At 37.3% G+C, this 23,676-nt stretch overlaps 2 protein-coding genes across 5 annotated transcripts in view; one reads left to right on the top strand and one right to left on the bottom strand.

Moving 5' to 3' along the window:
• The window catches only part of FOXM1 (forkhead box M1), a 98,823-nt gene that overhangs the window by 41,258 nt on the left and 33,889 nt on the right, over positions 1-23,676 (top strand). The window lies entirely within an intron of this gene.
• TULP3 (TUB like protein 3) overlaps positions 1-23,676 on the bottom strand; it is a 68,664-nt gene that overhangs the window by 31,423 nt on the left and 13,565 nt on the right. For both annotated transcript variants that reach the window (XM_045781270.2, XM_045781271.2), the window contains exon 2: positions 1-52. In XM_045781270.2, coding sequence (XP_045637226.1) covers positions 1-52 — 52 coding nt within the window. The remainder of the gene's footprint in view (positions 53-23,676) is intronic.

Below are 23,676 nucleotides of genomic sequence, written 5' to 3'. Positions count from 1 at the left end.
CTGATTATCTAGTTTCAGCTGTCGAAGCTTCATGGTCTCATCTTCAAAGGCACTGTTTAAAAAAAAAAAGAAGAAAAAAAAAGCATGTAAAGAGAAAATTCCGTTAAAACCATGTCGATTTCATCTTTTCCATGTATCTACTCCTTTGGGCTGTTTGGAACCAATTGATTCTGCCTCAGAGAAAGCATCCATGTCTAGATGTTACCCATGCTGACCGCAGGAGGATTTGCCATCCTTAATGCCACACTTATTCCACAGAGGACTTCAGGAGACTGAAGTACCCAAAGAGTTTAAAAAAAAAAAAAAAAAAAGATGTAGTGAGGCACTTGGGCAGTTCAGCCAGTTAAGCATCTGACTCCTGATTTCGGCTCAGGTCATATCTCAGGTTTGTGAGATCAAGCCCCACGTGGGCTTCACACTGGGCATGGAGCCTGCTCAAGATTCTCTCTCTCCCTCTACCCGCCCCCTTCAAATACATAAATCAATCTTAAAAAAAAAAAAAAAAGGATGTAGAACACAGACCTCCATGCATGCAGGAATTTTTTTTTTAAAACCGTATGTTGAACATTTACTATAGGCCAGACACAGTGAAGTACCTTACATGCATTATTTTATTAATTCCTCAAAACAACCCTCTGAATTAGGTACTCTTTATTTTTCACACTTTGAAGTTGGAGAAACAGACGTGGAGGGCCACACATACGGTTAAACAGCAGAAACAGACCGTAATCCAGGTCTCTTTGCAGAGTCTAAATTCCACCTAAAAATCAAATCTATTTTTCTTCCTTTTTGGAGCTAGTTCTAGGAAAGAGAGAATGACACTATAATGGGGCTCAGGGCAGGCTGCCCCCAGATATGTCAAAGTGGCACAGTGGTAATGCTGAAGTAAAGTTTGCTTGAGAAACAGCCAATAGAAGCACATTCTGACCCTCCTCTCTGTCCCCCTGAAAGCAGGAAATAAATTTCCCATGTGAAAGGTGACCTCCCTGTACCAGGAGGTAAAGAAATATCCTTTTTTTCATTATAATCATTTTTTTATTATATGTTAGTCACCATACAGTACATCCCTGGTTTTTGATGTAAATTCCATGATTCATTAGTTGCGTATAACACCCAGTGCACCATGCAATATGTGCCCTCCTTACTACCCATCACCAGCATATCCCATTCCCCCACCCCCCTCCCCTCTGAAGCCCTCAGTTGTAAAGAAACATCCTTATCATCAGAGACAGAGAATTCAAAGCCTAGAAGTCAGTATACACAAACTCTGCTTAATGTCTTCACTCATTAGTAACCAAGACTAAGTTTCTTTGTCTTGTCAGTTCTTCACAAATTTATTGTTTCTTTTTCTAAAAGGTATATAAACCATCTGCTTTGGTTATTTCTTAGGCCCCTACCTATAAGAACTCCTTATTTACAAAATTAATTTTTTTCTCCTATTAATCTGTCTTGTGTCAATTTAATTATTAGACCAGCCAAAAGAACCAAGATGGGCGGGGTAAAAATCTCCCCCACCCCAACAACTATGTATAGTATCTTACTACAGCCCACTGATTTCCTTAGGATCTGGGCAAGTCATTTAACTTACTTTTCAAGTTTGCCATTAATAAAACATGATGCCAGTCACGCAAGGAGACTCTAAGAATGGATGAACAGACGAGACTTAACACCACGAGGAGACAGATTTGTTTGATGGAAGAAAACAACGACAAAAACGGAATCAAATTACTGTCTCCAAATCTTTTTGAACTTCTCGAAAACTCTCTTGGAAGCTGTTTCTATTTTTCAAAATTTTCTAATTTAAGATTTTATTTTGTAACTCATCATTCTTGGAAAGAGTAGAGTATGAAACATGGCAGAAATGGTTCCTAATTATTATTATTTATAATTACTATTATTTATTTGTATTATAAATTGTTACTGGGAGCTTACTCTCAGAAAAACCATGAATAGGGGTGCCTGGGTAGCGCAGTCGTTAAAGCGTCTGCCTTCGGCTCAGGGCGTGATCCTGGCGTACCGGGATCGAGTCCCACATCAGGCTCCTCCGCTATGAGCCTGCTTCTTCCTCTCCCACTCCCCCTGCTGTGTTCCCTCTCTCGCTGGCTGGCTCTCTGTCACATAAATAAATAAAATTTAAAAAAAAAGAAGAAGAAAAAGAAAAACTATGAATAGAAGGTCCTATTTAAGAAGAGAAATTCCATGGCTACAAAGGGAAGCATGGCTTTTCCTGCATTTGCGGTAAAAATACCAAAGCATCTATCCACAGCTTAATGGTTTGCCACTACTTTCATATATTTTAGAAGGTGTTATGCATTTTAATAATGCATAGCAACTTGGAATTTATGTACTATCTCCAAGGCTCCTCCTGCCTACTAACCTGTAAGCAGATTTAATAACCCCTTAGATATAGATATAGATGACATTCTGGTTCTCTGACAGTTCCGCTCTATTAATTTCCTTATAAACTATGTGCTTAAAAAAAAAAGCTGGGTATTCAAAATAAATCATCTCCTTTTTCCCAGTTCAAAAACAGATAAACAGGACCGCCTGGGTGGCTCAGTCGGTTAAGTATCAGACTCTTGATCTCAGCTCAGGTCTTTTTTTTTTTTTTAAGACTTTATTTATTCATTTGAGAGAGAGAGAGTGAGAAAGCATGAGTGGGGGGAAGAGGCAGAGGGAAAGGCAGACTCCCTGCTGAGCCAGGAGTCCAATGTGGGGCTCAATCCCAGGACCTAGAGATCATGACCTGAGCCGAAGGCGGATGCTTAACCATCTGAGCCACTCAGGCGCACTCAAGTGCCCCTCAGCTCAGGTCTTGATCTCATGGTCGTGAGTCTGAGCCCTGTATTGGGCTCTGCTCTGGGCGTGGAACCTACTCAAAAAAAAAAAAAAAAAAGAGGGACAAATAAACAAAAATATCAATTGATATGATATACTCAGGCCTTGACTTTGTGGGCGCCTAACATTTCTGCTAGACATGTTCCTCTTTCCTTACTGTTTTTAATCCTCATTCATATAGTTTTAAATCCTAGCTTTATGAATACAGTGCTAGAATATTATCAGTATTCAGTGGATAGTAGGATAAATTCAAAAAATCTACATAAAACAACAAAGACACAGTGCCTAGGTGATTCGGTTGAGCAGCTGACTCTTGGTTTTGGCTCAGGTCATGATCTCATGGGTCATGAGATCCTGTGAGACCCGAGCTGGGGGTCTGCGCTCAGCAGGGAATCTGCTTGAAGATTCTCTTCCTCTCCCTTTGCCCCTCTCCTGCACTCTCACCCTAAAATAAATAAATAAATCTTTTTTTTTAAAAAGAAAACGACTAAGACAAAAAATTATGAATATAAACATATATAGGAAAAAATTGTGAATATATAGGAATGGGTAACATGGTATAAAAATGCACTGTTATGTACTAGTATTTTCAACAGCTACTGCTATTAATCTTGTTTTTCTTCTACCTCACTCTGCTCTCAACACTAAACCAGAATTACAAAATCCCCCGGCATGGAAAAGATCCTATCCCACCCCCACCCCATCCCTACACACACACACACACACACACACACACACACAATGCTAAAACCTCCTCTCACAGTAAATTCTGACACACAACTAAAGTCCTCAAACATTTCTCTTAAGGCCTCTAATAGTGAGGAAATCAGGTGTATCTTCAATGCTATCTTGACACCACTTAATTCCTTTCAAGCCTGGGCAAGCGGAACAGACAATTTAAATAAACACGTTTTGTTTTGCCCTGAACAAAAGAGGCACGAAAGAGACGCTATGTAATTGTAACATTTAGATACCTCCTATACATCAAAAGCTACCACTTCTTTGAGCTCTAGTTTTAAATTACAATTTAGTAGAAATAACAGATATTTATATACTTATAATAATCTGAACTAGAATTTCTAGTCTAACCTGGAATACGATCTTACTAAATTTGCATTTTCTCCTTTAATATTCTCTCCTTTCTTTCAAACAAAGTTGTTTAATAGCAAGCCTAACCAAGCCTGGTTAGTAAATCAACACAGAACAGAAAGAATTCCTACACAGTAAAAGAAATGCAATTACTGTATTTCCTCCCATTTTTGTCATGGAAAATTTCCTATTTACTTATACAAACAGGGAAAATCCTAAATATACATCTTAGAAAAACAGATCCAACATTCGAGCATGTCATACAATTATGCCCACGGAGCACCATTCTCTTGAACTACTCTCCATTATACATATGTGCATCATATACATAAGATAGCATAATAGATATTTAACATATAATCCAATGTTCATCACGATAAGTGTAGTCACCGTATCTGTCAACACAGAACATTATTACATTATTGACTATATTCCCTATGCTATACTTTTTATCCTTTTATAACAGGATGTTTGTATCTGTGAATGCTTTCCACCTATTCACCCTATTATTTCTTTAATTGAAAGGATTTTTGAGATAGTATATGTGTTATAAAAAGATTGTTGGTGCCAGACCCTTCTTGTACAATTTTTTTTCTTTCTAGTGTTTTTCTTCATCGATTATAAAAACGCATACTCACTTTGTAAATTTTGAAAAAATTTATAAAGAAAATGAAAGTCTCTGGGCCCCTGGGTCGCGCAGTTGTTAAGCGTCTGCCTTCGGCTCAGGGCGTGATCCCGGCGTTATGGGATCAAGCCCCACATCAGGCTCCTATGCTATGGGCCTGCTTCTTCCTCTCCCACTCCCCCTGCTTGTGTTCCCTCTCTCGCTGGCTGTCTCTCTGTCAAATAAATAAATAAAATCTTTAAAAAAAAAAAAAAAAGAAAATGAAAGTCTCTTCCTAATTCTACAATCTTGAAATATCAAGGAAACAAACATCTTTACAAATATTTCTATACATTTTAATATATTTGAAATAATGTTTATGATTTTTATACCATTTTAACTTAAGATATCATAAGCATCTTTAATGTTATTATATAGGTTTTTGAAATATAATGTTAAGTGGCTATATAATAGTCTACCACACGGACATTCCATAAATTTTTTTCTTTTTTTTTTTATTGCGGTAAAAATAGGTACCATAAAATGGGACATTTTAATCATTTTTAAGTGCACCATTCAGCAGTGTTAAGTACATTTACATTTTTGTTTGCATACAAATTTTTATAGCAGCATTATTCACAAGAGCCCAAAAGTAGAAACATCTCAAGGGTCCATCAACTAATGAACAGGTAAACAAAATCTGGTTTATCTATACAATGGGGTATTATTCAGCCATAAAAAGAAGTAGGTACGGAAACATGGGAGAACCTGGAAAACATTATGCTACATGAAAGCAGCCATCAACAAAAGACCACACATATTATATTCCATTTTTTTAAAGATTTTATTTATTTATTTGACACACAGAGAGAGAGAATGAGCAGGAGGAGGGGAGGCAGAGGGACAGGGAGAAGCAGACTCTGCTGAGCAAGAAGCCCAACACGGGGCTCAATCCCAGGACCCTGGACTCGTGACCTGAGCCAAAGGCAGATGCTTAACCAACTGAGCCACCCAGGTGCCCCGATATGATTCCATTTTTATGAGATGTCCAGAATAGACAAATTTATAAAGGCATAAAGTAGATTAGTGATTGCTTAGGGTCATTGGGGAATGATAGCTAAAGGGCACGGGATAGCTGTTTGAAGTGATGAAAATGTCCTAAAATTAACTGTGGTGATGGCTTCACACTTTAGTGAATATACTAATAACCAGTGAAGTGTATATAATTTAAAGGGGTGTATTGTATGGTATATGAATTATATTTCAATAAAGCTGTTATTGTAAAAAAATTCCATGAGTCTATACTAATTCTAAATAAATAAGTGGTATAACAAAGATCTTTGTTACAGAATAATGCCAACTAATAAATATAGAATGAATAATAGAAGTAGGATATCATGACTTTATAACCACCATATTAATAATTGACTCTTGCAAGAAACATTGATGGATCCTATAACCATTGAGTGAAGCAGGATATTCAACACAATCTCAAGTATCTCCCCCACAGATTATATTAATTACAAAGAGGAAAAGGTAACATTACAATGAGGAAATCTGGACATTACCTTAACCAAATGAACGGATACAGCAACTATGATGGGACAGACTGACATATGGTATTCCCTGATGTGATCTACTGAAAAGAATACAAAATAATGTATGCAACATTCCTGCCAACAATGTTTGTCCTAAATCTATTCAAGAGGAAACAAACCAAAGGAGGGAGATTCTGCAAGACAACTCTCATGATTCTTCAAAAACATCCTTATCAAGACAGACAAAAAGAACAGTTCTAGGTGATAGTGGAGGAAATTTAAGAGAAATTTCTGGCAAGAAAATATAACACATAATCCTTGAGTTATAGATCAAAACATACAGTAAAGACTATTATGGGTGCACTGAGGATATCTAACTATAAACGGCACATTAGACGAGGGTATTCGTATATTAACGTGAAGTGTCCCGCATGTGATAATAGTGTTGCGGCATGTAGGAGTGCGAATAAGGTAGAAATAATGAGGGAACAGGAACAGGGTAGTGTGGACGGGGGAGCCACACTTCTCTGAGTATCCATGAGTCCATAATAACATAGATAAATAAATGAATGAAAAAATGAATAAACGAAGAAGGTACAGCTCTTCCTTACAGAAAAAGAAATCCAATTTGAAAACATAAAAGGAATGATGGAAATAGAAAGTCACCAAAGGCAAACACCACAGTAATATTACTGCAGGCAAGAATCATCAATGGATGCTAAAATTAGTGGGTGAAAGTATGATGGGAAACAGGATATTTGCATAGTCTCAAAGTATCTGCCCACAAGATAATTACTGATTGCAAAGGGAAAAATAGTAACTTTATAGTGGAGAAACCTGGAAGACAGCACCTTAACTAAGTGATTAACATCACCAGCAAGAAGACACAGCAACACCACGCTCCTCCTGATAGGATGTGCTGAGAAAGGCACAGCATCATGTTGGTGGTATTCTTGCCAAAAACGCACAGCCTTAATTTAATCATGAGCAAACAGCCCAGGAGCCCAAACTGAGAAACACGCTAACAGAATAAATGGCCAGTATTCTTCAAATGTGTGAAGATCAAAAGGGATGAAGGTGAGTGAGAGGTACAACTTTCCAGTTAAGGGATGAATAAGTCACGGGGATGAAAGGTACAGCAGAGGGCATGCCATCAATGGCAATGTAACAGCCTTGTAAGGTGACAGACGGGAGTTACGCTTGCGGTGAGCACAGCACAGAGCTGCTGAATCACTATATGGTACACCTGAAACTAATGGAACACTGTGTGTCAGCTATACTTTGATTTTTAAAAAAGCCTCAGGATCAGGAAAGACTGAGACACTACCCAGGTTGGAGAAGGTTGGAGAACACTGAAGAGACGTGAAAACTAAGTAGAATACAGGATCCTGGACTTGCATCCCAAACTACTAAGAGACAGTAGTGGGAAAACTGGCAAAACTCCAAAAAGACCCGTGAATTAGTTAATACTGAATCAGTACTAATGTCCTGGTCTTGATAACTTACTGTGATGACATAAGATATTAACATTAGGGGAAATTTGGTCAAGGAATTCTCTTACATTTTTACAACTTCTTAATATGTCTAATTTAAAACACTATTTAAAGTGAGATACTAAAAAATAATGTTAATAAGCAGTGACTCTAGGTGAAGGGCATAGGTTATCAACTTATTTTTCTTGCTAGGTTTCAGCATATTAAAATTTTTTCAAAATAAGAAACAAGAGGGAAAAAAACAAGAAACCAGACATTTTGTGTAATGTGCATTTCAGAGTACACTTAAAAATCCACATGCCCTTTAATCCAGCACCTAATTTACACACACAGTACTTCTAAGGAATGGAGATGGTATGGAACAATAACGAAACTTGCAGGACAAACACCTGAGATACCAAGAGTCTACTTTAAAACATTATTCACTGAATTGCTAGTCTAGAGCTGTACCCAACAGACCATGTTGCCAAACAGTTTATAGCATTTAATAGCGTATCAATGACCTACTAGATTCTATGATTACTCTACACTTTTAACATTCCTGTCGAGTTCTCTCAGTGTGAAAAAAAAAAAGGAATACATTTTTCTAACACAAAATCCATTGCCACTCTCCAGTCAGGGAAGGCTTCTTGCTGCCTCCCACACGGTGCCAGATAATAAGGGTGCTGTAATCAGCACTTAGCTGCAATTTGGCCAGTGATGCAGGAGGCTAAACAGGCTTCCTCTGTGGTACTGGAGGGAGTAAACACCATCCTTGCCAGGAACGCAGCAGGCTACAACTTGCAAAACTGAAGGCTCTGAGCAGGCCATAGCTTTTCTCATGGTACCTTGTGTGAGCACTTCCTTTGCTGATTATAATATTGGCTCATAACATCACAAGTGATACTTCTTAGTCTCAGGAATTAGTTAAGAAAGGAGAAGGAAAGGCTTACCCTCCTTTATTTAAATAAATGCAATAAATACCAATGTGGACTGAGAAAGGGGACAATTGAGAAGGCAATTCAATTATTTTAGTTAGAGAAATTCATAACTGTAAATCTTTAGTCATTAGCTGCCTCTATGATGTTACAATAAAAACAATTTATGGAAATGTGGTTCAACTCAATCAGAAACAAATGTACTATGTGTGATAAGGAATTATTAAAAAGGTGATATTACGGGAAAGATGAAGGAAAAAGGTTTAGTAACTGAAGACAAGTAATTACATACAGCAATGTAATTTTTTAAGTCTTAAATCTAGTCAGTTATTCATAGTTAAGATTAACTATGACTCTCACTTCTGGGAGAAAAACTGTAGGTTTTGATTATGACTTTTACTTAAATACACATACTAAAAATCAATAAAATCAACAAACTGGACTTCATTAAAAAAAACTTTTAGTGAAACTACATCAAAGGAGAACGCTTCTGCACAGCAAAGGAAACAATAAACAGAATGAAAAGGTAATCTATTGAATGGGAGGAAATATTTGCAAAACATATACCTGATAAGGGGTTAAAATCCAAAATATATAAAGAACTCATACAATAGCAAAAAAAACCCCAACAATCCGATTTGAAAATAGGCAGAAGATCTGAACAGACATTTTTTCCAAAGACAGACAGATGGCCAACAGGTACATGAAAAAGTGCTCAGTATCACTGATCATGAGTAAAACGCAAATCAACACCACAGTGAGATATCACCTCACACCTGTCAGAACGGCTAGTATCAAAAAGTGTTGTTGAGGATGTGGAGAAAAGGGAACTCTTGTGCACTGCTGGTGAGAATGTAAACTGGCGCAGCCACTGTGGAAAATGGTATGGAGGTTCAAAAAATTAAAAATAGAGCATGGTGGCTCAGTCAGTTAAGCATCTGCCTTCAGCTCAGGTCATGATCCTGGGGTCCTGGGTTAGAGCCCCGCATCAGGCTCCCTGCTCAGTGGAGAGTCTTCTTCTCCCTTTCCTCTTACCCTCCTCCTGACTTGTTTTCTCTCTCTCTCTCTTTCTCTCTCTCTCTCAAATAAATAAATAAAAATCTTTTTAAAAATTAAAAATAGAGTTTCCATATAGTCCGGTAATTCTATTTCTGGGTATTTATCTGAAGAAAACAAAGGCTTAACCTGAAAAGAGACATGCACCCCATGGTCACTGCAGCATTATTTACAATAGCCAAACATGGAAGTAACCTGAGTGTCCACCAATGGATGAATGAATAAAGATGTAATGTGGGATATTATTCAGACATAAAAAGAATGAAATCTTGCCATTTGCGACAACATGGATGAAACTTGAGGGCATTCTAAGTGAAGTAAATCAGAGAAAAGACAAATACTGTATTATCTCACTTATCTGTGGAATCTAAAACAAACAAAATGAAAAACCAAGCTCAGAGATACAGAGAACAGACTGGTTGCCAGAGGCGGGGGGGGGGGGGGGGGGGGGGCTAGGCCAAATGGGTGAAGGGGATCAAAAGGTTATAAAGCAAATAAGTTATAAAATAAATAAGTCATGGAGATATAATGTATGGTTAATAATAATGTATTGCATACTGGAAAGTTGCTAAGAGAGATCTTTAAAGCATTCATCACAAGAAAAAACAAATTTTGTAACTATATGGTTACGAACATTAACTAGGCTTACTGTGGTGATCATTCCACAATACATACAAATACTGAATCATTATGCTGAATCATACCGCAATAAAAAATATTTTCTCCTCATCTGTGGCTTTTCTTCTGCAAAAGATACTCTTACAAAATTTAAAGGGCCAGCCTCAGATGAGGAGAAAATATTTGCAAAATACGAATCTAACACACAATTTATATTGAAGTCAAAAGTAATCTTACCAGTTTACTAAGAAGACAACACAATTAAAAACTGGACAAAAGGTTTCAACATTGATTTCACAAAAGAAGAGATACGAATGGTCAATAAGTACAAGGAAAGACGCTCAATATCATGAGTCATTAGGAAAATGCATATTAAAACCACAACAAAATATCAATACATAACCACTGGAAAGGCTAGAAATTAAAGAGTGACCGCCAGTGTTGGTGAGAGTGTAGAGCAACTTGAACTCACATGGCTGGTCAACCAGCAGGTATATGTAAGATGCACAACCACTTTCAGGTACTTTCCATAAATGTCAAACATATACCAACTATTTGATCCAAGCACTCCACTCCGAAATTTACCTGAGACACGAAGGCATTATGTCCACAAAAAGAAAAAAACAAAAAACAAAAAAACCTATTTATGGATGTTCATAGCAGCATTTAAAAAAAAAATTTTTTTAGCAGCTTTATTTGTATTAGCCAAAATGTGAAAACGACCCAAATGTCCGTCATTGGATGCACAGATAAATTTTATGAGGGATACTATCTGGCAACAAACAGGAAAAAAACTATTGATACACACGACAGAATGAACACCAACATCATTCTGCTAAGTACAAGAAAGAGAACGCACTGTAAGATGACACTTACATAAAATTCTAGAAGATACAAACCCATCAATAGTGACAAAAAGCTGTGGGTATCTGAGAGTGAGAAGGAAGGATGGATGATAAAGGGGCAAAAGGCAATTCTGGGGGTTCATTATCTTGACTGTAGTGATGGTTTCGCAGGGGTATACATATGTCGAAACTTATCGACACGTACAGTTCAAATGTGGGGTTTGATGTATGTCAATTATACCTCAATAAAGCTATTTTTAATATCCACCTACAAAGGGAGTTAAACAAGTAAATAATTCAGTCCAGTTCCAACTACAGCCTGAGTGTCAATATAGTGTTAAACCAATGCAAACCATATATATTAAGCTTTTGCAAACTATAATGATGAAAAACCTCCAACATTTATATTAAATGTTAAATATAACTCCAATGTGTTCCCATGCACATACCTCAGGCCTCTTATAAATATTTGGAAATAAAGATCTAAGACCAGGCTTGCCTCAAAAATATGCACAATAAATAAGCATGTAAGCTGGAGGGGTGCCCACTGGCTCAGTTGGAAGAGCATGTGACTCTTGATCTCAGGGTCATGAGTTCAAGCCCCATATTGGGTGGTAGAGATTACTTAAATAAATAAACTTAAAAAAAATTTTTTTAAAGCATGTAAGTCAGAGAATAAAACATACCATGTGAGTTAGGTTTCAGCTACTCTGTTACTCCTCTCCCAAGAGGGCCCAAGGGCCACAGAATTCTTTCCTTAGGTGAGGTAACAATTTGAGAAGCAAATTCTCATCCTCCTCTCCAACCGTATGCGTAAATATACGCGTGCTCCCTCTCTCTTCCTATCACAGAGGAAGATGTTCCTCTCCGTAAAGTGAACTCTGATACTGGTGAACTGATTCTGGCCCCTTTTTCCCCAGAATTACAACGAATACTGCTCTTCTATCTTCAGCCTCTCCATCTCTAGTAGCTTCTTTCCTCGGCTCATAATCATTCTTTCAAAAGCTACCTTCTTAGACTTTATTTATCTATAAAGCTATGAATCTATCTCCACTTCCCGTCATCATTAAATAACTTCAGGATAATCAACACTCGCTGTCACTATTTCAACTATAATTCACTTCTCAACTCATTGCAGTCTGGCTCTATTCCCTCATTCTCCTGAAACTCTTCCTCTAATTGCCAAAAATAACAGCTTGTTTTCACCTTCCATTCCTGCTTGACTTGCCTGAAGTACTTGACAAAAATAACCACCAGCTCCTTACTGAAACTCTCTCTTGTTTTCTTGAAAACTCCTTGGTTCTACTCTTACCTAGCTGTTCCTTTCACTAAATTCAGTCAGCAACTATTAAGCATGCCCTATATATCAGGCACTGAGGTAGGCACTAAGGATACAGGAATGAACAAGGAATTAGTCTCTGCCTTCACGACACTTACACCCCTTTACTTTCTGTCCTCTTCCATTGACCATTATTATAGTCAGGATTACATGCTGATCTACAGGCCCATCCTATGTCATCCATCTATTGCCATGACTGATAACCCCAAGTCTTTATCTCTGGCAGCCACACTAAACTCGGCCCTAATATCTAATTGACCCCAAACCAAGCACGCATGGGGCAGACTCCAAGCAATCCTGGTAAGACTAAGAACCAAACTGAGATTTCAGCTGCTGCCTTCCAGCCCAGTTTGCAGTTAAAGAGATCAAATAAGTGATCTACCTTTAAACAAACCAACTGAAAAAAATCAACAGTCTTCATGGGAAAATAACAGAATCCAGAGTCTTGACAATGTACCATGCATGTGTTTCAGAACACAATCAAAAATTATTTCATACCCAAATAAACAGGAAAAATATATCAGTAGAAATTCTTCAATCCGAAGAACAGGGGGGAAAACAGTTTTTTAAAACATGAAGAGAGAGGAACCATTTTCTGGATAAAAAAAATTTTAAGTATATCCCTGCCTTAGTGAAAAGGCCTAGCCTACACTTCGCTTCTTGACTCAGGAATCTTGTGGTGAGCATTAGTTATTATACTCTTATATTATCAGTTTTCCACAGCCTATAAAAGTGCTATGGAGTAATGCTTTATAAATAAAACATACATACTGACTAAATAAATAAATATCTTTGTACAGCTTCACAGTAACTCTGTGATAAATGAAACATCTCTTTTAAAATATCATTGTAAAAAGAATCTTCGCTATGGGAATAAATGACCTAACACTGAATTAATAGCCCCTGAAAATCTAAAACAAAAAACAAAAAAAACGAAAAACAAAACAAAAAAACACCCAAAACAAAACAAACCACACGCCCCTAAGTTCAATTCTCACTTTTTCTATGAAAAAGCCCTCAATTTCTCCATAATAATTTCCACTGTTCTACTTCAACAGTGCTTTGAACATTTCTAAATTATACTTACCCTGAATATCCTGATAGTATGTTTATATCAGTTTCCTATCCATTAGAGCAGTGACATTCAAAATTCATTTTGAACAGTGACATTTCACTGTTGACAGTGAAAGAGTAAGAACTTTATTATTCAGTGTGATTAGGCACACAAACACACACATAATACAAATGCACACACACATGTATAGCTGATCTTTTAATGTATTAAAAAAAACTTTAGAGAAAAAAATCCCAACATACTACAAACTGTCACATCGCAATTTCTAATTCTTGTCAGTACCTTCATATACTTTTTTTTCTTTTTCCCAAACTGAATTTCTCTGTATTATTTTTTAAATTATCATACAGTAAAATTGACTTTTTAAATGTACTATAAATTCAACACATGCACAGATTTGCTGTGAACACTCCAAAAACTCACTCTGGTCTTTTTTCAACTATTTTATCTATGTATGTGTCTCCTTTTATTGACAAAATTCATATACATGTCATATCTTAATGGTTAAAGTGCCCTACCCCACTGGTAAGATGGCCTTGCTCCCTCTGTTAAATGTAGAACTTCTTCTTTTGTGTCACTACAGAACAGCAATGAGCATCTTTATTCTTCAAAGTGGAATTTTCAAGTCAAAAGTTATAAACTATACTATTATGAGTCCTTACCTATAATTCTCCCAAATTGTTTTTCCCCAAAATAGAACTTTATAAATTTATATTGCTACCAGCAAGTGAAAAACCTATTTCTCTGCTCTAGCCAATTTGGGATGTTATCTGTAGGGTTAATGATATATTAAAGTAATTTAAGAGCCACCCGGGTGGAGCAGCCGGTTATGCACTGACTCTTTGCTTCCGCTCAGGACCTGATCTCACCTCACCTGATCTCAAGTGAGATCAAGCCCCAAGTTGGACTCCACACTGGGCATGGAGTCTGCTAGATTCTCTCTCCTTCTCCCTCTGCTCCTCTTGCTCGTGCTCACTCCCTCCCTCTCTCTCTAAAATAAAATAAATAAAACTTAAAAAAAAGTAACTTGAAGTTGTTTACTTGCATGATTTTATTTTTTATTTTTTTTTTAAGATTTTATTTATTTATTCGACAGAGATAGAGACAGCCAGCGAGAGAGGGAACACAAGCTGGGGGAGTGGAAGAGGAAGAAGCAGGCTCATAGCGGAAGAGCCTGATGTGGGGCTCGATCCCATAACGCCGGGATCACGCCCTGTGCCGAAGGCAGATGCTTAATGACTGTGCCACCCAGGTGCCCCTACTTGCATGTTTTTAATTTACTAAGGGAAAGGAATCTTTTACCACATAATGAATAACTATTCCACCTGATACACATAATTGACCTGCAACAAGGAAATGTCTGTAATTCAAATAAAAGTCATACAAGCAAAGTCATATAAGAAAAAATACAAAAGAAGTTCAACTTGACTACCCTCCACTGTCTACATAATCGAAGTTCACAATATCTAAATACAATGATCCTCACTCAGATTTTTATTTATTTTTTTTTAAAGATTTTATTTATTTATTCGACAGAGATAGAGACAGCCAGTGAGAGAGGGAAGACAAGCAGGGGGAGTGGGAGAGGAAGAAGCAGGCTCACAGGGAGGAGCCTGATGTGGGGCTCGATCCCATAACGCGGGGATCACGCCCTGAGCCGGAGGCAGACGCTTAACCGCTGTGCCACCCAGGCGCCCCCTCAGTCAGATTTTTAAAGTATATTTTTTCTATTAGAAAAGTAATTTACTCCCATAATAAAAAAATTAAAAACTAAGCTAAAATATACTGCATAATAATAATGCATTATTTTTTCCAAGTCATATATCATAAGCTTTTTCCTTTGTTTTTATAAGCACAATTTTTTGTGGCTGCATAATATTTTATCTATACAATTTATTCCCCTATTGTTGGATATTTATGTTGTTGCTAATTTACTTATTTTATTTTTTTATTTCATAATAATTTATTTAGGGGTTCCATGTTCACTCCTGAGTAGATTTTATGGATTTCTCATATGCTTCTTCACTCATTAATTCATCCAGTTCTGAAGGATTACTGAGTGTTATCTTGATCAGCCAACCATCTTCATAACAAGATTTGTTGGTAAGCCCTGGATTTTCTGCAAACACTTCATTAATTTCAGTTATTTCTCCGGATAGAGGAGAATAGAGCTCACTAGCAGCTTTCACACTTTTCAAAGCACCAAACTGACCTTGTTCGTTCAATTTTGTCCCAACTTTAGACAGACTACAGTAAATATTGCATCTCCCAAAACTTACGGTGCAAAATTGCTGATTCCCACTGTTCCAATACCATTTTCTCTTGTTATCCATTCATGTTTGTGTGTGAATTTATGCATGTGTAGCAGAGGAGCTCGCAGGCAGCTTTGTGATGGTCAGACTGCGCCTGCCCTCCGCCCCTGCCCTCTGCTCCACCCCCCAGGCCAAGAGCAGGCAGGGTAGGCCAACCGCACACAGCCCTCACACTCTGCACCGCTCATAGTTGTTGCTAATCTAATAACAAAAAGTGTTACGATTTATATCCAGAAGAAATTAGCACATATGTCCACAAAAAGAGTTGTACAAGAATGTTCATAAAGCCAAAAACTAGAATCACATGTCTATGAACAGAAGAACAAAAAAACAAATTGTGATGTATTCATTCAATGGAATATTACTCAGCAATAACGAGAACTGGTAATATACACAAATGACATGGTTAAATCTCAAAAACATTACGCTGATTGAAAACAGCCTTACATGGGGGCACCTGGGTGGTTCAGTCGGTTAAGTGTCTGCCTTCGGCTCAGGTCATGATCCCAGGGTCCTGAGATTGAGCGGGGAGACTGTTTCTCCCTCTCCTCCCTGCTTGTGCTGGCTCTTGCTATCTGTCTCTCTCTCTCTCAAATAAATAAATAAAATCTTTAAAAAAGAAAAGAAAAGAGCCTTGCATTAAAGAGTATATACTGTATGATTTCACTTATATTAGCTCAAGAACTACCAAAAGCACCTATGGTGATAGAAATCAGAGTAACAGTTACCGTTGTGGGGTAGAGGGTAGAGGAAAGATAACATTGGAAAGAGGCACAAGGAAACTTTCTGGGTGATAGAAATGTTCTATAGCTGCATCATAGGGATATATACATATGTAAAATAGTCACCGAGCTGTACACTTAAAATATGTATTTTACTGTATAGAGATTATACCTCAATAATAAATAAATAAATAAATTTAAATAAAGCTTATAACTGCATTTCCAGGTTTCTTCTTTTTTTTTTTTTTAAGATTTTATTTATTTATTTGACAGAGAGAGACAGCCAGCGAGAGAGGGAACACAAGCAGGGGGAGTGGGAGAGGAAGAAGCAGGCTCATAGCGGAAGAGCCTGATGTAGGGCTCGATCCCATAACGCCGGGATCACGCCCTGAGCCGAAGGCAGACGCTTAACCACTGTACCACTCAGGCGCCCCTCCAGGTTTCTTCTTGAGACAGATTCCCAGAAACAGGATTACTAAGGGTAGACCTAAATCCTTTCTGGAAGAAGACTGGTCAAAGTGTATAACCAGTTTTATTGCCAAACTAATTTCCCAAACAAACTACATCAATTCATACACCTACCAGCAGCATGATCACTGCTGATCATACATAAAGCGGACTTTACCTCTCTTGGTAGTCCACATTCAGATAACCTGTTCAAGGGTATAAAAAATAATTTAAAGTCCAAAGTCTCTCTTCAATAATTTAAATCCTTTGTTTGATATACTGGAGTCATATTCCGAATAAATTCTCATAATTTAGTTATCCCTTGACCATATGTATTCTAACACCATAGATATTTTAACTTCAACTTTAAAATAGTTTTAAATTTATTTAACCATCTACAAGTTCCCTCACAATTCTCCTTAAAATAAAAGTAAAAACAAACTATCTATATTATCAATATGAACCCAACCAACGCCAAGTATAACAAAAGCCTAACAACAACAGAAAAATAATAATACTAAATTCATGACATTGAGGTATAAGGAAAGAAAAAGGCTCTACTATTTGCTAGGTAGAGTGGTTAGGCCCTTATATAAATATAAATTGTATTTACTGTTCGTTTGAACCATGTAAGGTTGCTATTATTTTAGTTATTTTACAGATGAAAAAGGGTGGCTCTAGGATATTAAGTAACTTACTAAGCCAAGCTTAAGATCACATAAATTAGAAAAAACAAAGCCAAATTTTTATGTAAATATGTAAGACACCAAAGTCCCTGTTCTTTCCCTCTGTTATCCTGCTTCTCAAAAACGGGCACACATCAACAAAATAAAGTAAAAAACAAAAACAACTGACGGAAGTCAAGATCCTTTCAAGATAAAAACACTCAATAGAGTAGAAATAGAAGGAAACTACCTCCACATAATAAAAGTCATATATGAAAAGCCTAGAGCAAACATAATATACAATGGTGAAAGACTGAAAGCATTTCCTCTAAGATCAGGAACAAGACAAAGATGCCCCTTTTCATCACTTCCACTCAACACAGTACTAAGAGTTCTAGTCAGAGCAATTAGGCAAGAAAAAGAAATAAACAGCATCTAAATTGTAAAGAAAGAAGTGTGTAAAATTATTTCTGTTTGCAGGTGATATGATCTTACACATAGAATAGTCTAAAGAAGTCACACACACAAGAAAAAAAACCCTGTTAGATCTAAGAAATGAATTCAGCAAAGTAGCAGGATATAAAGTCGACATATAAAAATCAATTGCATTTCTATACACAAACAATAAACAATCTGAGAAGGAATTTCTAAAAATAATTTCATTTATAATAGCATCAAAAAGAACAAAATATTTAGGCACTGGCATTATTTCGAATAGCTAAAATGCTGAAGCAACCCAAGTGGCCATCAAATTTGAACATATAAGCAAAATGTGGTATATATAAACAATGGAATATTACTCAGCCTTGAAAAGGAAGGTAATTCTGACACATGCTACGATATCAATGAAGCTTGAAGACATTTTGTTAAGTGAAATAAGCCATTTATATCAGGTATCTAAAATAGTCTAAATCATAGAATGGTGGTTGCCAGGGGCTGGGGATGGGGGAAGATGGGGGAGCAGAGAAGTTACTGTTTAACAGGTAGAGTTTCAGTTTTACAAGACGAACAGGGTTCTGGGGATGGACAGTGGTGATGGCTGTGCAACAATGTGAATGTATTTAATACCACTGAACTGTACACTTAAAAATGGTTAATGGTAAAAAAAAAAAAAAAAGAAAGAAAAGGTTAATGGGAAATTTTATGTGTATTTTACCACAATAAAAAGAAAAAACACTAAACATAAATTTGATAAAATATAGGCTAAAATCTGTATAATGTGAACTATAGAAAAGTCACAGCAGAGGCACCTGGGTGGTGCAATCAGTTAAGTGTCTGACTCTTTAGTTTCGGCTTAGGTAGTGATCTCAGGGTGGTGAGATCAAGCCCCGGGTCAGCTCTGCACTCAGAGAGGACTCTGCTTAAAAAAAGATTCTCTCTCCCTCTCCTTCTGCCCCTCCCCCTGCACACACATGCTGTCTCTCTCTCTCTCTCTCAAATAAATAAATCTTTTTAAAACAAAAGAAAAAGAAAAGTCACAGCAAGACATCAAGGAAACAACTGACAGATTTTATTACATAAAACTTTTATACCTGAATGTTAAAAATTAATAAATAAAATAAAAGCCAAGGACTACTGTAAAAAAAAAAGTAATAGATACAATCAGCAGCTCTTTAGAGTGACACTCCTTTCTCATTTTTCAAATAATACTATATTGCTTATTAATTCAAACAATGCTCCACTAACACCAAAATAACCATATAGCCCAGATTATCAAAAATAATCCTGATACTTTCCACATCTTATATTTAAAGAGCATAAAAATCAATGGTTTTGAAGGATAATACAGTAAGTAGTAAAACCTCAATCAGAAAATCTGGGTTTGGGGCACATGGGTGGCTCAGTCGGTTGGGCATCAGCCTTTGATTCAGGTCACGATCCAGAGTCCTGGGATCGAGCACCACATCACAGGGAGCCTGCTTTTCCCTCTCCTCCACGCTCGTACTATCTCTCACTATCTCCATCTCTCTCCCTCTATTCAAATATATAAATAAAATCTTAAAAAAAAAAAAAGATGGGGTGCCTGGGTGTCTCAGTCATTAAGCGTCTGCCTTCAGCTCAGGGCATGATCTCAGAGTCCTGGGATCGAGCCCTACATCAGGCTCCTCTGCTAGGAGCCTGCTTCTTCTTCTCCCACTCCCCCTGCCTGTGTTCCCTCTCTCGCTGGCTGTCTCTCTCTCTGTCAAATAAATAAACAAAATCTTCAAAAAAAAAAGAAAGAAAGAAAAAATCTGGGTTCAAATTCTGGTTCGGGAACTTCCTCATTGTTAAACCTTCAACAAGTCAATTCATCTACCCAAGCGTCTGCTGCCTCAATTATAAAACGTGGACAATAATAGCTACCTCACAGAGTTGTTCATAAGTATCAGATAATTATATGTGAAAGTACATGGAGACATATGTAAAAGTGCTTTGGAAATTGCAAAGCACCATGTGAATGTTAACTTCCACCTACTAAAGCATCTCCTTTGTTCACTGCTCTTAAGGTAGGCCGTGGGCTTGTACAGTGAATCCACTCTTGAATTCCAACAATAACTGAGCGTAATGTAAAAAGGACCATAAAGTACCCTCGTGATACAGAGGTAAGAAGACTAGTGAGTCTGGTGAGACTAGTCTACTGAGTATAGAACTAGTGAAAAGTCCGATGAGAGTAGCAAATATAGTTGGATGGTTGCAATGCCCTGTGAGAAACACATTAATATAGATAAAATCTACCCAGAATACACTTTGGTGACATTCCCTCCCCTTGGGGGACTAGAGAGGCATTCTCAACTTTGGTACATCGATACACACAAACGACAAAATCATTCCAAGAGCAGGTAATCTTAGGTAAGTAATGTAAAAAATGAACAATATGCCTTTACCCACCATGATCTAGGTCACTTATAGAGCAATTTTCTCCATAACAATTCTTAAAATCAGTGTTTAGGTTTCCAGTCAAGCTCAGAAAGGCCTCAAACCATGGCAAAACTAAATAATCACATAATTATTTTATAAGTTTGAGTTAAATTTACTTTTTTCCTTTCTTAAAAAAAAGATTTACTTATTTATTTATTTATTTATTTATTTATTTATTTATTTATTTATTTCAGTGAGAGAGTGCAGGGGGGAGGGGCAAAGGAAGAGGGGGAGAGAATCTCAAGCAGACTCCCTGCTGAGCACGGAGCCCAAGGAGGGGTTTGATCTCAGGACCTTGAGATCAGACCTGAGCTGAAATCAAGAGTTGGATGCTTGACCGACTACACCATCCAGGCACCCCAAGTTAAATTTACTCTTGTGCATTGCTCTGGAAACCCAGTTTCCATTTCAAAGATTTTTCTATGGGAAAACATCCTAAATGCCAAACAACCAGCTCATACCAACACCTGGAACATTAATACAGCTATAAATTGGGGAGCTATCTGTATCCTTATATTGACATCTCAAGTACCAAAGTTAGGGCTTAAAAAGATTGTCCTAGGCTACAATGGCAATATAGTCTACTCCAGACGCATCAGCATTTTACAGCAAGGACAGAGTCCTAATGTAACAGTAACAGTAATTCTGATAGATTTGAAAACAGAATAGTAAGTAGACAGGAGAGAAGAGGGTCTCTTTTCTACTCTACTACTGATTTACTGAGTTATTTCCACAATCTTTCAAAACGTCCATTTTCTTACTAATAAGAGAAACATAAAAACATGGGTCTGGGAGCGCCTGGATGGCTCAGTCGGTTAAGTGTCTGCCTTCAGCTCAGGTCATGATCCTGGGGTCCTGGATTCAAGCCCTGCATCGGGTTCTCTGCTCAGCGGGGAGCCTGCTTCTCACTCTCCCTCTGCCTGCCACTCCCCCTGCTTGTGTTCACTCACTCCCTCTGTCAAATAAATAAAATCTTAAAAAAAAAAAAAAAGAAAAACACTTGGGTCTCTTATTTAACTAGCTAAGAAGAGATAAAAATAAATTTTAAAGGTGGCAAATTGTTGTGGTAGCCTCAAAAGGTAATCAAGTTTACTACTTCCCACATGGATAAGTAAAGAGAATGCAGAAAAAGGAAGAGCAGATACTAGAATTTGGGGTAGCCTTTCATTTTTCTCGTTCCTCTGTTACTGTGCAATAATTAATATCTGGGGGAAAATATTAGAAAAAGGAAGTTTACAATTTCCTATATCCTATGATACATATGTGAGAATCTTGCTGGGAAGCCTGTGTGTCACCACTTGGTGATATTGAACCTCACTGACCAACAAGTACAAGGCATTGTGCAGCTCTGCCAACGAGGATATTACTGCAGAAAAGCAGAGGCCAGGGGCGACTGGGTGGCTCAGTCAGTTAAGCGCCTGCCTTCAGCTCAGGTCATGATCCCAGAGTTCTGGGATCAAGCCCTGCATCAGCCTCCCTGCTAAGCCAGGAGCCTGCTTCTCCCTCTCCCTCTGACTCTCCTCCTGCTTGTGCTCTCTCACTCTCATCCTCTCTCAAATAAATAAATAAATAAATAAATAAATAAATAAATAAATAAATAAATAAAATTCTAAAAAAAAAAAAAAGAAAGAAAAGCTGAGGCCAGGGAAGGTGAAAAATAATGTCAACTGAGAGAAAACATTAACAAAACACATATCTGATAAAGAAGTCCTATCCAAAATACACAAAGTACTCTTAAAAATCAACAGTAAGAAAATAAGCCAATTAAAAAATAGGCAAATGACCCACACAGACTCCTCACCAAAGATATACAGATGGCAAATAAGCATACGAAAAGATATTCCACATCATATGCCATTATAGAATGGCAAATTAAAAAAAGAAAAAAAAAAAAAAGAACGAGTTACCACTGCCGACCTATTACAATAGTTAAAGTCCCAAACACTGACACCACCAAATGCTGGCAAAGATGTGGAGCAATAAGAAATCTCATTTACTGCTGGAGGAAATGCAAAAATGGCACAGCAACTATGAAAGACAGCTTGGCAGTTTCTTCCAAAACTATAACCTACTCTCATTATGTGATCCAGCAGTTGTGCTCCTTAGTATTTACCCAATGAGTTGAAAACTTCTGTCCACACAAAAAGTTGCACATGAATATTTTCATTGTGGTTATAGCGGCTTTATTCATAATTGTCAAAAGCTGGAAGTAACCAAGATGTGCTTCAATAGGTGAATGGATAAACAAACTTTGGACATCCATACCATAAAACATTATTCAGTGATAAAAGGAAAAGAGCTATCAAACCACACACACACACACACACGCACACGCACACGCACACACATAAAGACATAGAGGAACCTTAAAGGTATTCTGATAAGTGAAAGAAGCCAATCTAAAAAAGCCGCGTATACTATATGATTCCAGCCCTATGACATTCTGGAAAAGGCAGCACTAGAGAGATAGTAAAAACAGACCTCGAGGGTATTATGCTAAGTGAAGTCAGTTCAAGAAAGACAAATGCCATATGATTTCACGCATATGTGGAAGTTAAAAATCAAAACAAATGGGACACCAGGGTAGCTCAGTCGGTTAAGCGTCTGCCTTTGGCTCAGATCATGATCCCAGGGTGCCGGGATCGAGTCCCGCATCCTGCTCCTTGCTCAGCAGGAAAAATGCTTCTCCCTCTGCCTGCAGTTCCCCTGCTTGGGCACGCACTCACTCTCTCTCTCACACACAAATAAATAAAATCTTAAAAAAAAAAAAGAATCAAAACAAATGAACAACAAAAAGAACCAACTGGTGGTTGCCAGAAGGGAGGTGGATGGGGGGTTGGGTGAAATAGATAAAGGGGATTAAGTATATTTATCATGATGAGCACTGAGAAATGTATAGAATTGCTGAATCACTATATTGTACACCTGAAACTAACAAAACACTGTATGTTAATTATACTTGGATTTTAAAAAAATAAAATCAACAACAAAAGGATCTGTGGAGACATGAGTAAGTAGAGCACAGAGGGTTTCATGGCAGTGAAAGTATTGTGTATGATACTGTGATAGTAGATACATACCATTATACATTTGTCACAACCCACAGGATGTACCCACAAAGAGTGAATCCTAATGTAAACTACAGACTTTAGTTAATAATAACATACCAATACTGGCTCATCAATTATAACAACTGTACCACACTAATACAAAATGTTAA

This window comes from Ursus americanus, chromosome 25, assembly GCF_024610735.1.
Source record: "Ursus americanus isolate L20-20 chromosome 25, mUrsAme1.1.p, whole genome shotgun sequence".
NCBI lineage: Eukaryota > Metazoa > Chordata > Mammalia > Carnivora > Ursidae > Ursus > Ursus americanus.
Note: the sequence above shows the minus strand (reverse complement) of the source record. Positions and strands in the feature narration are given on the sequence as shown.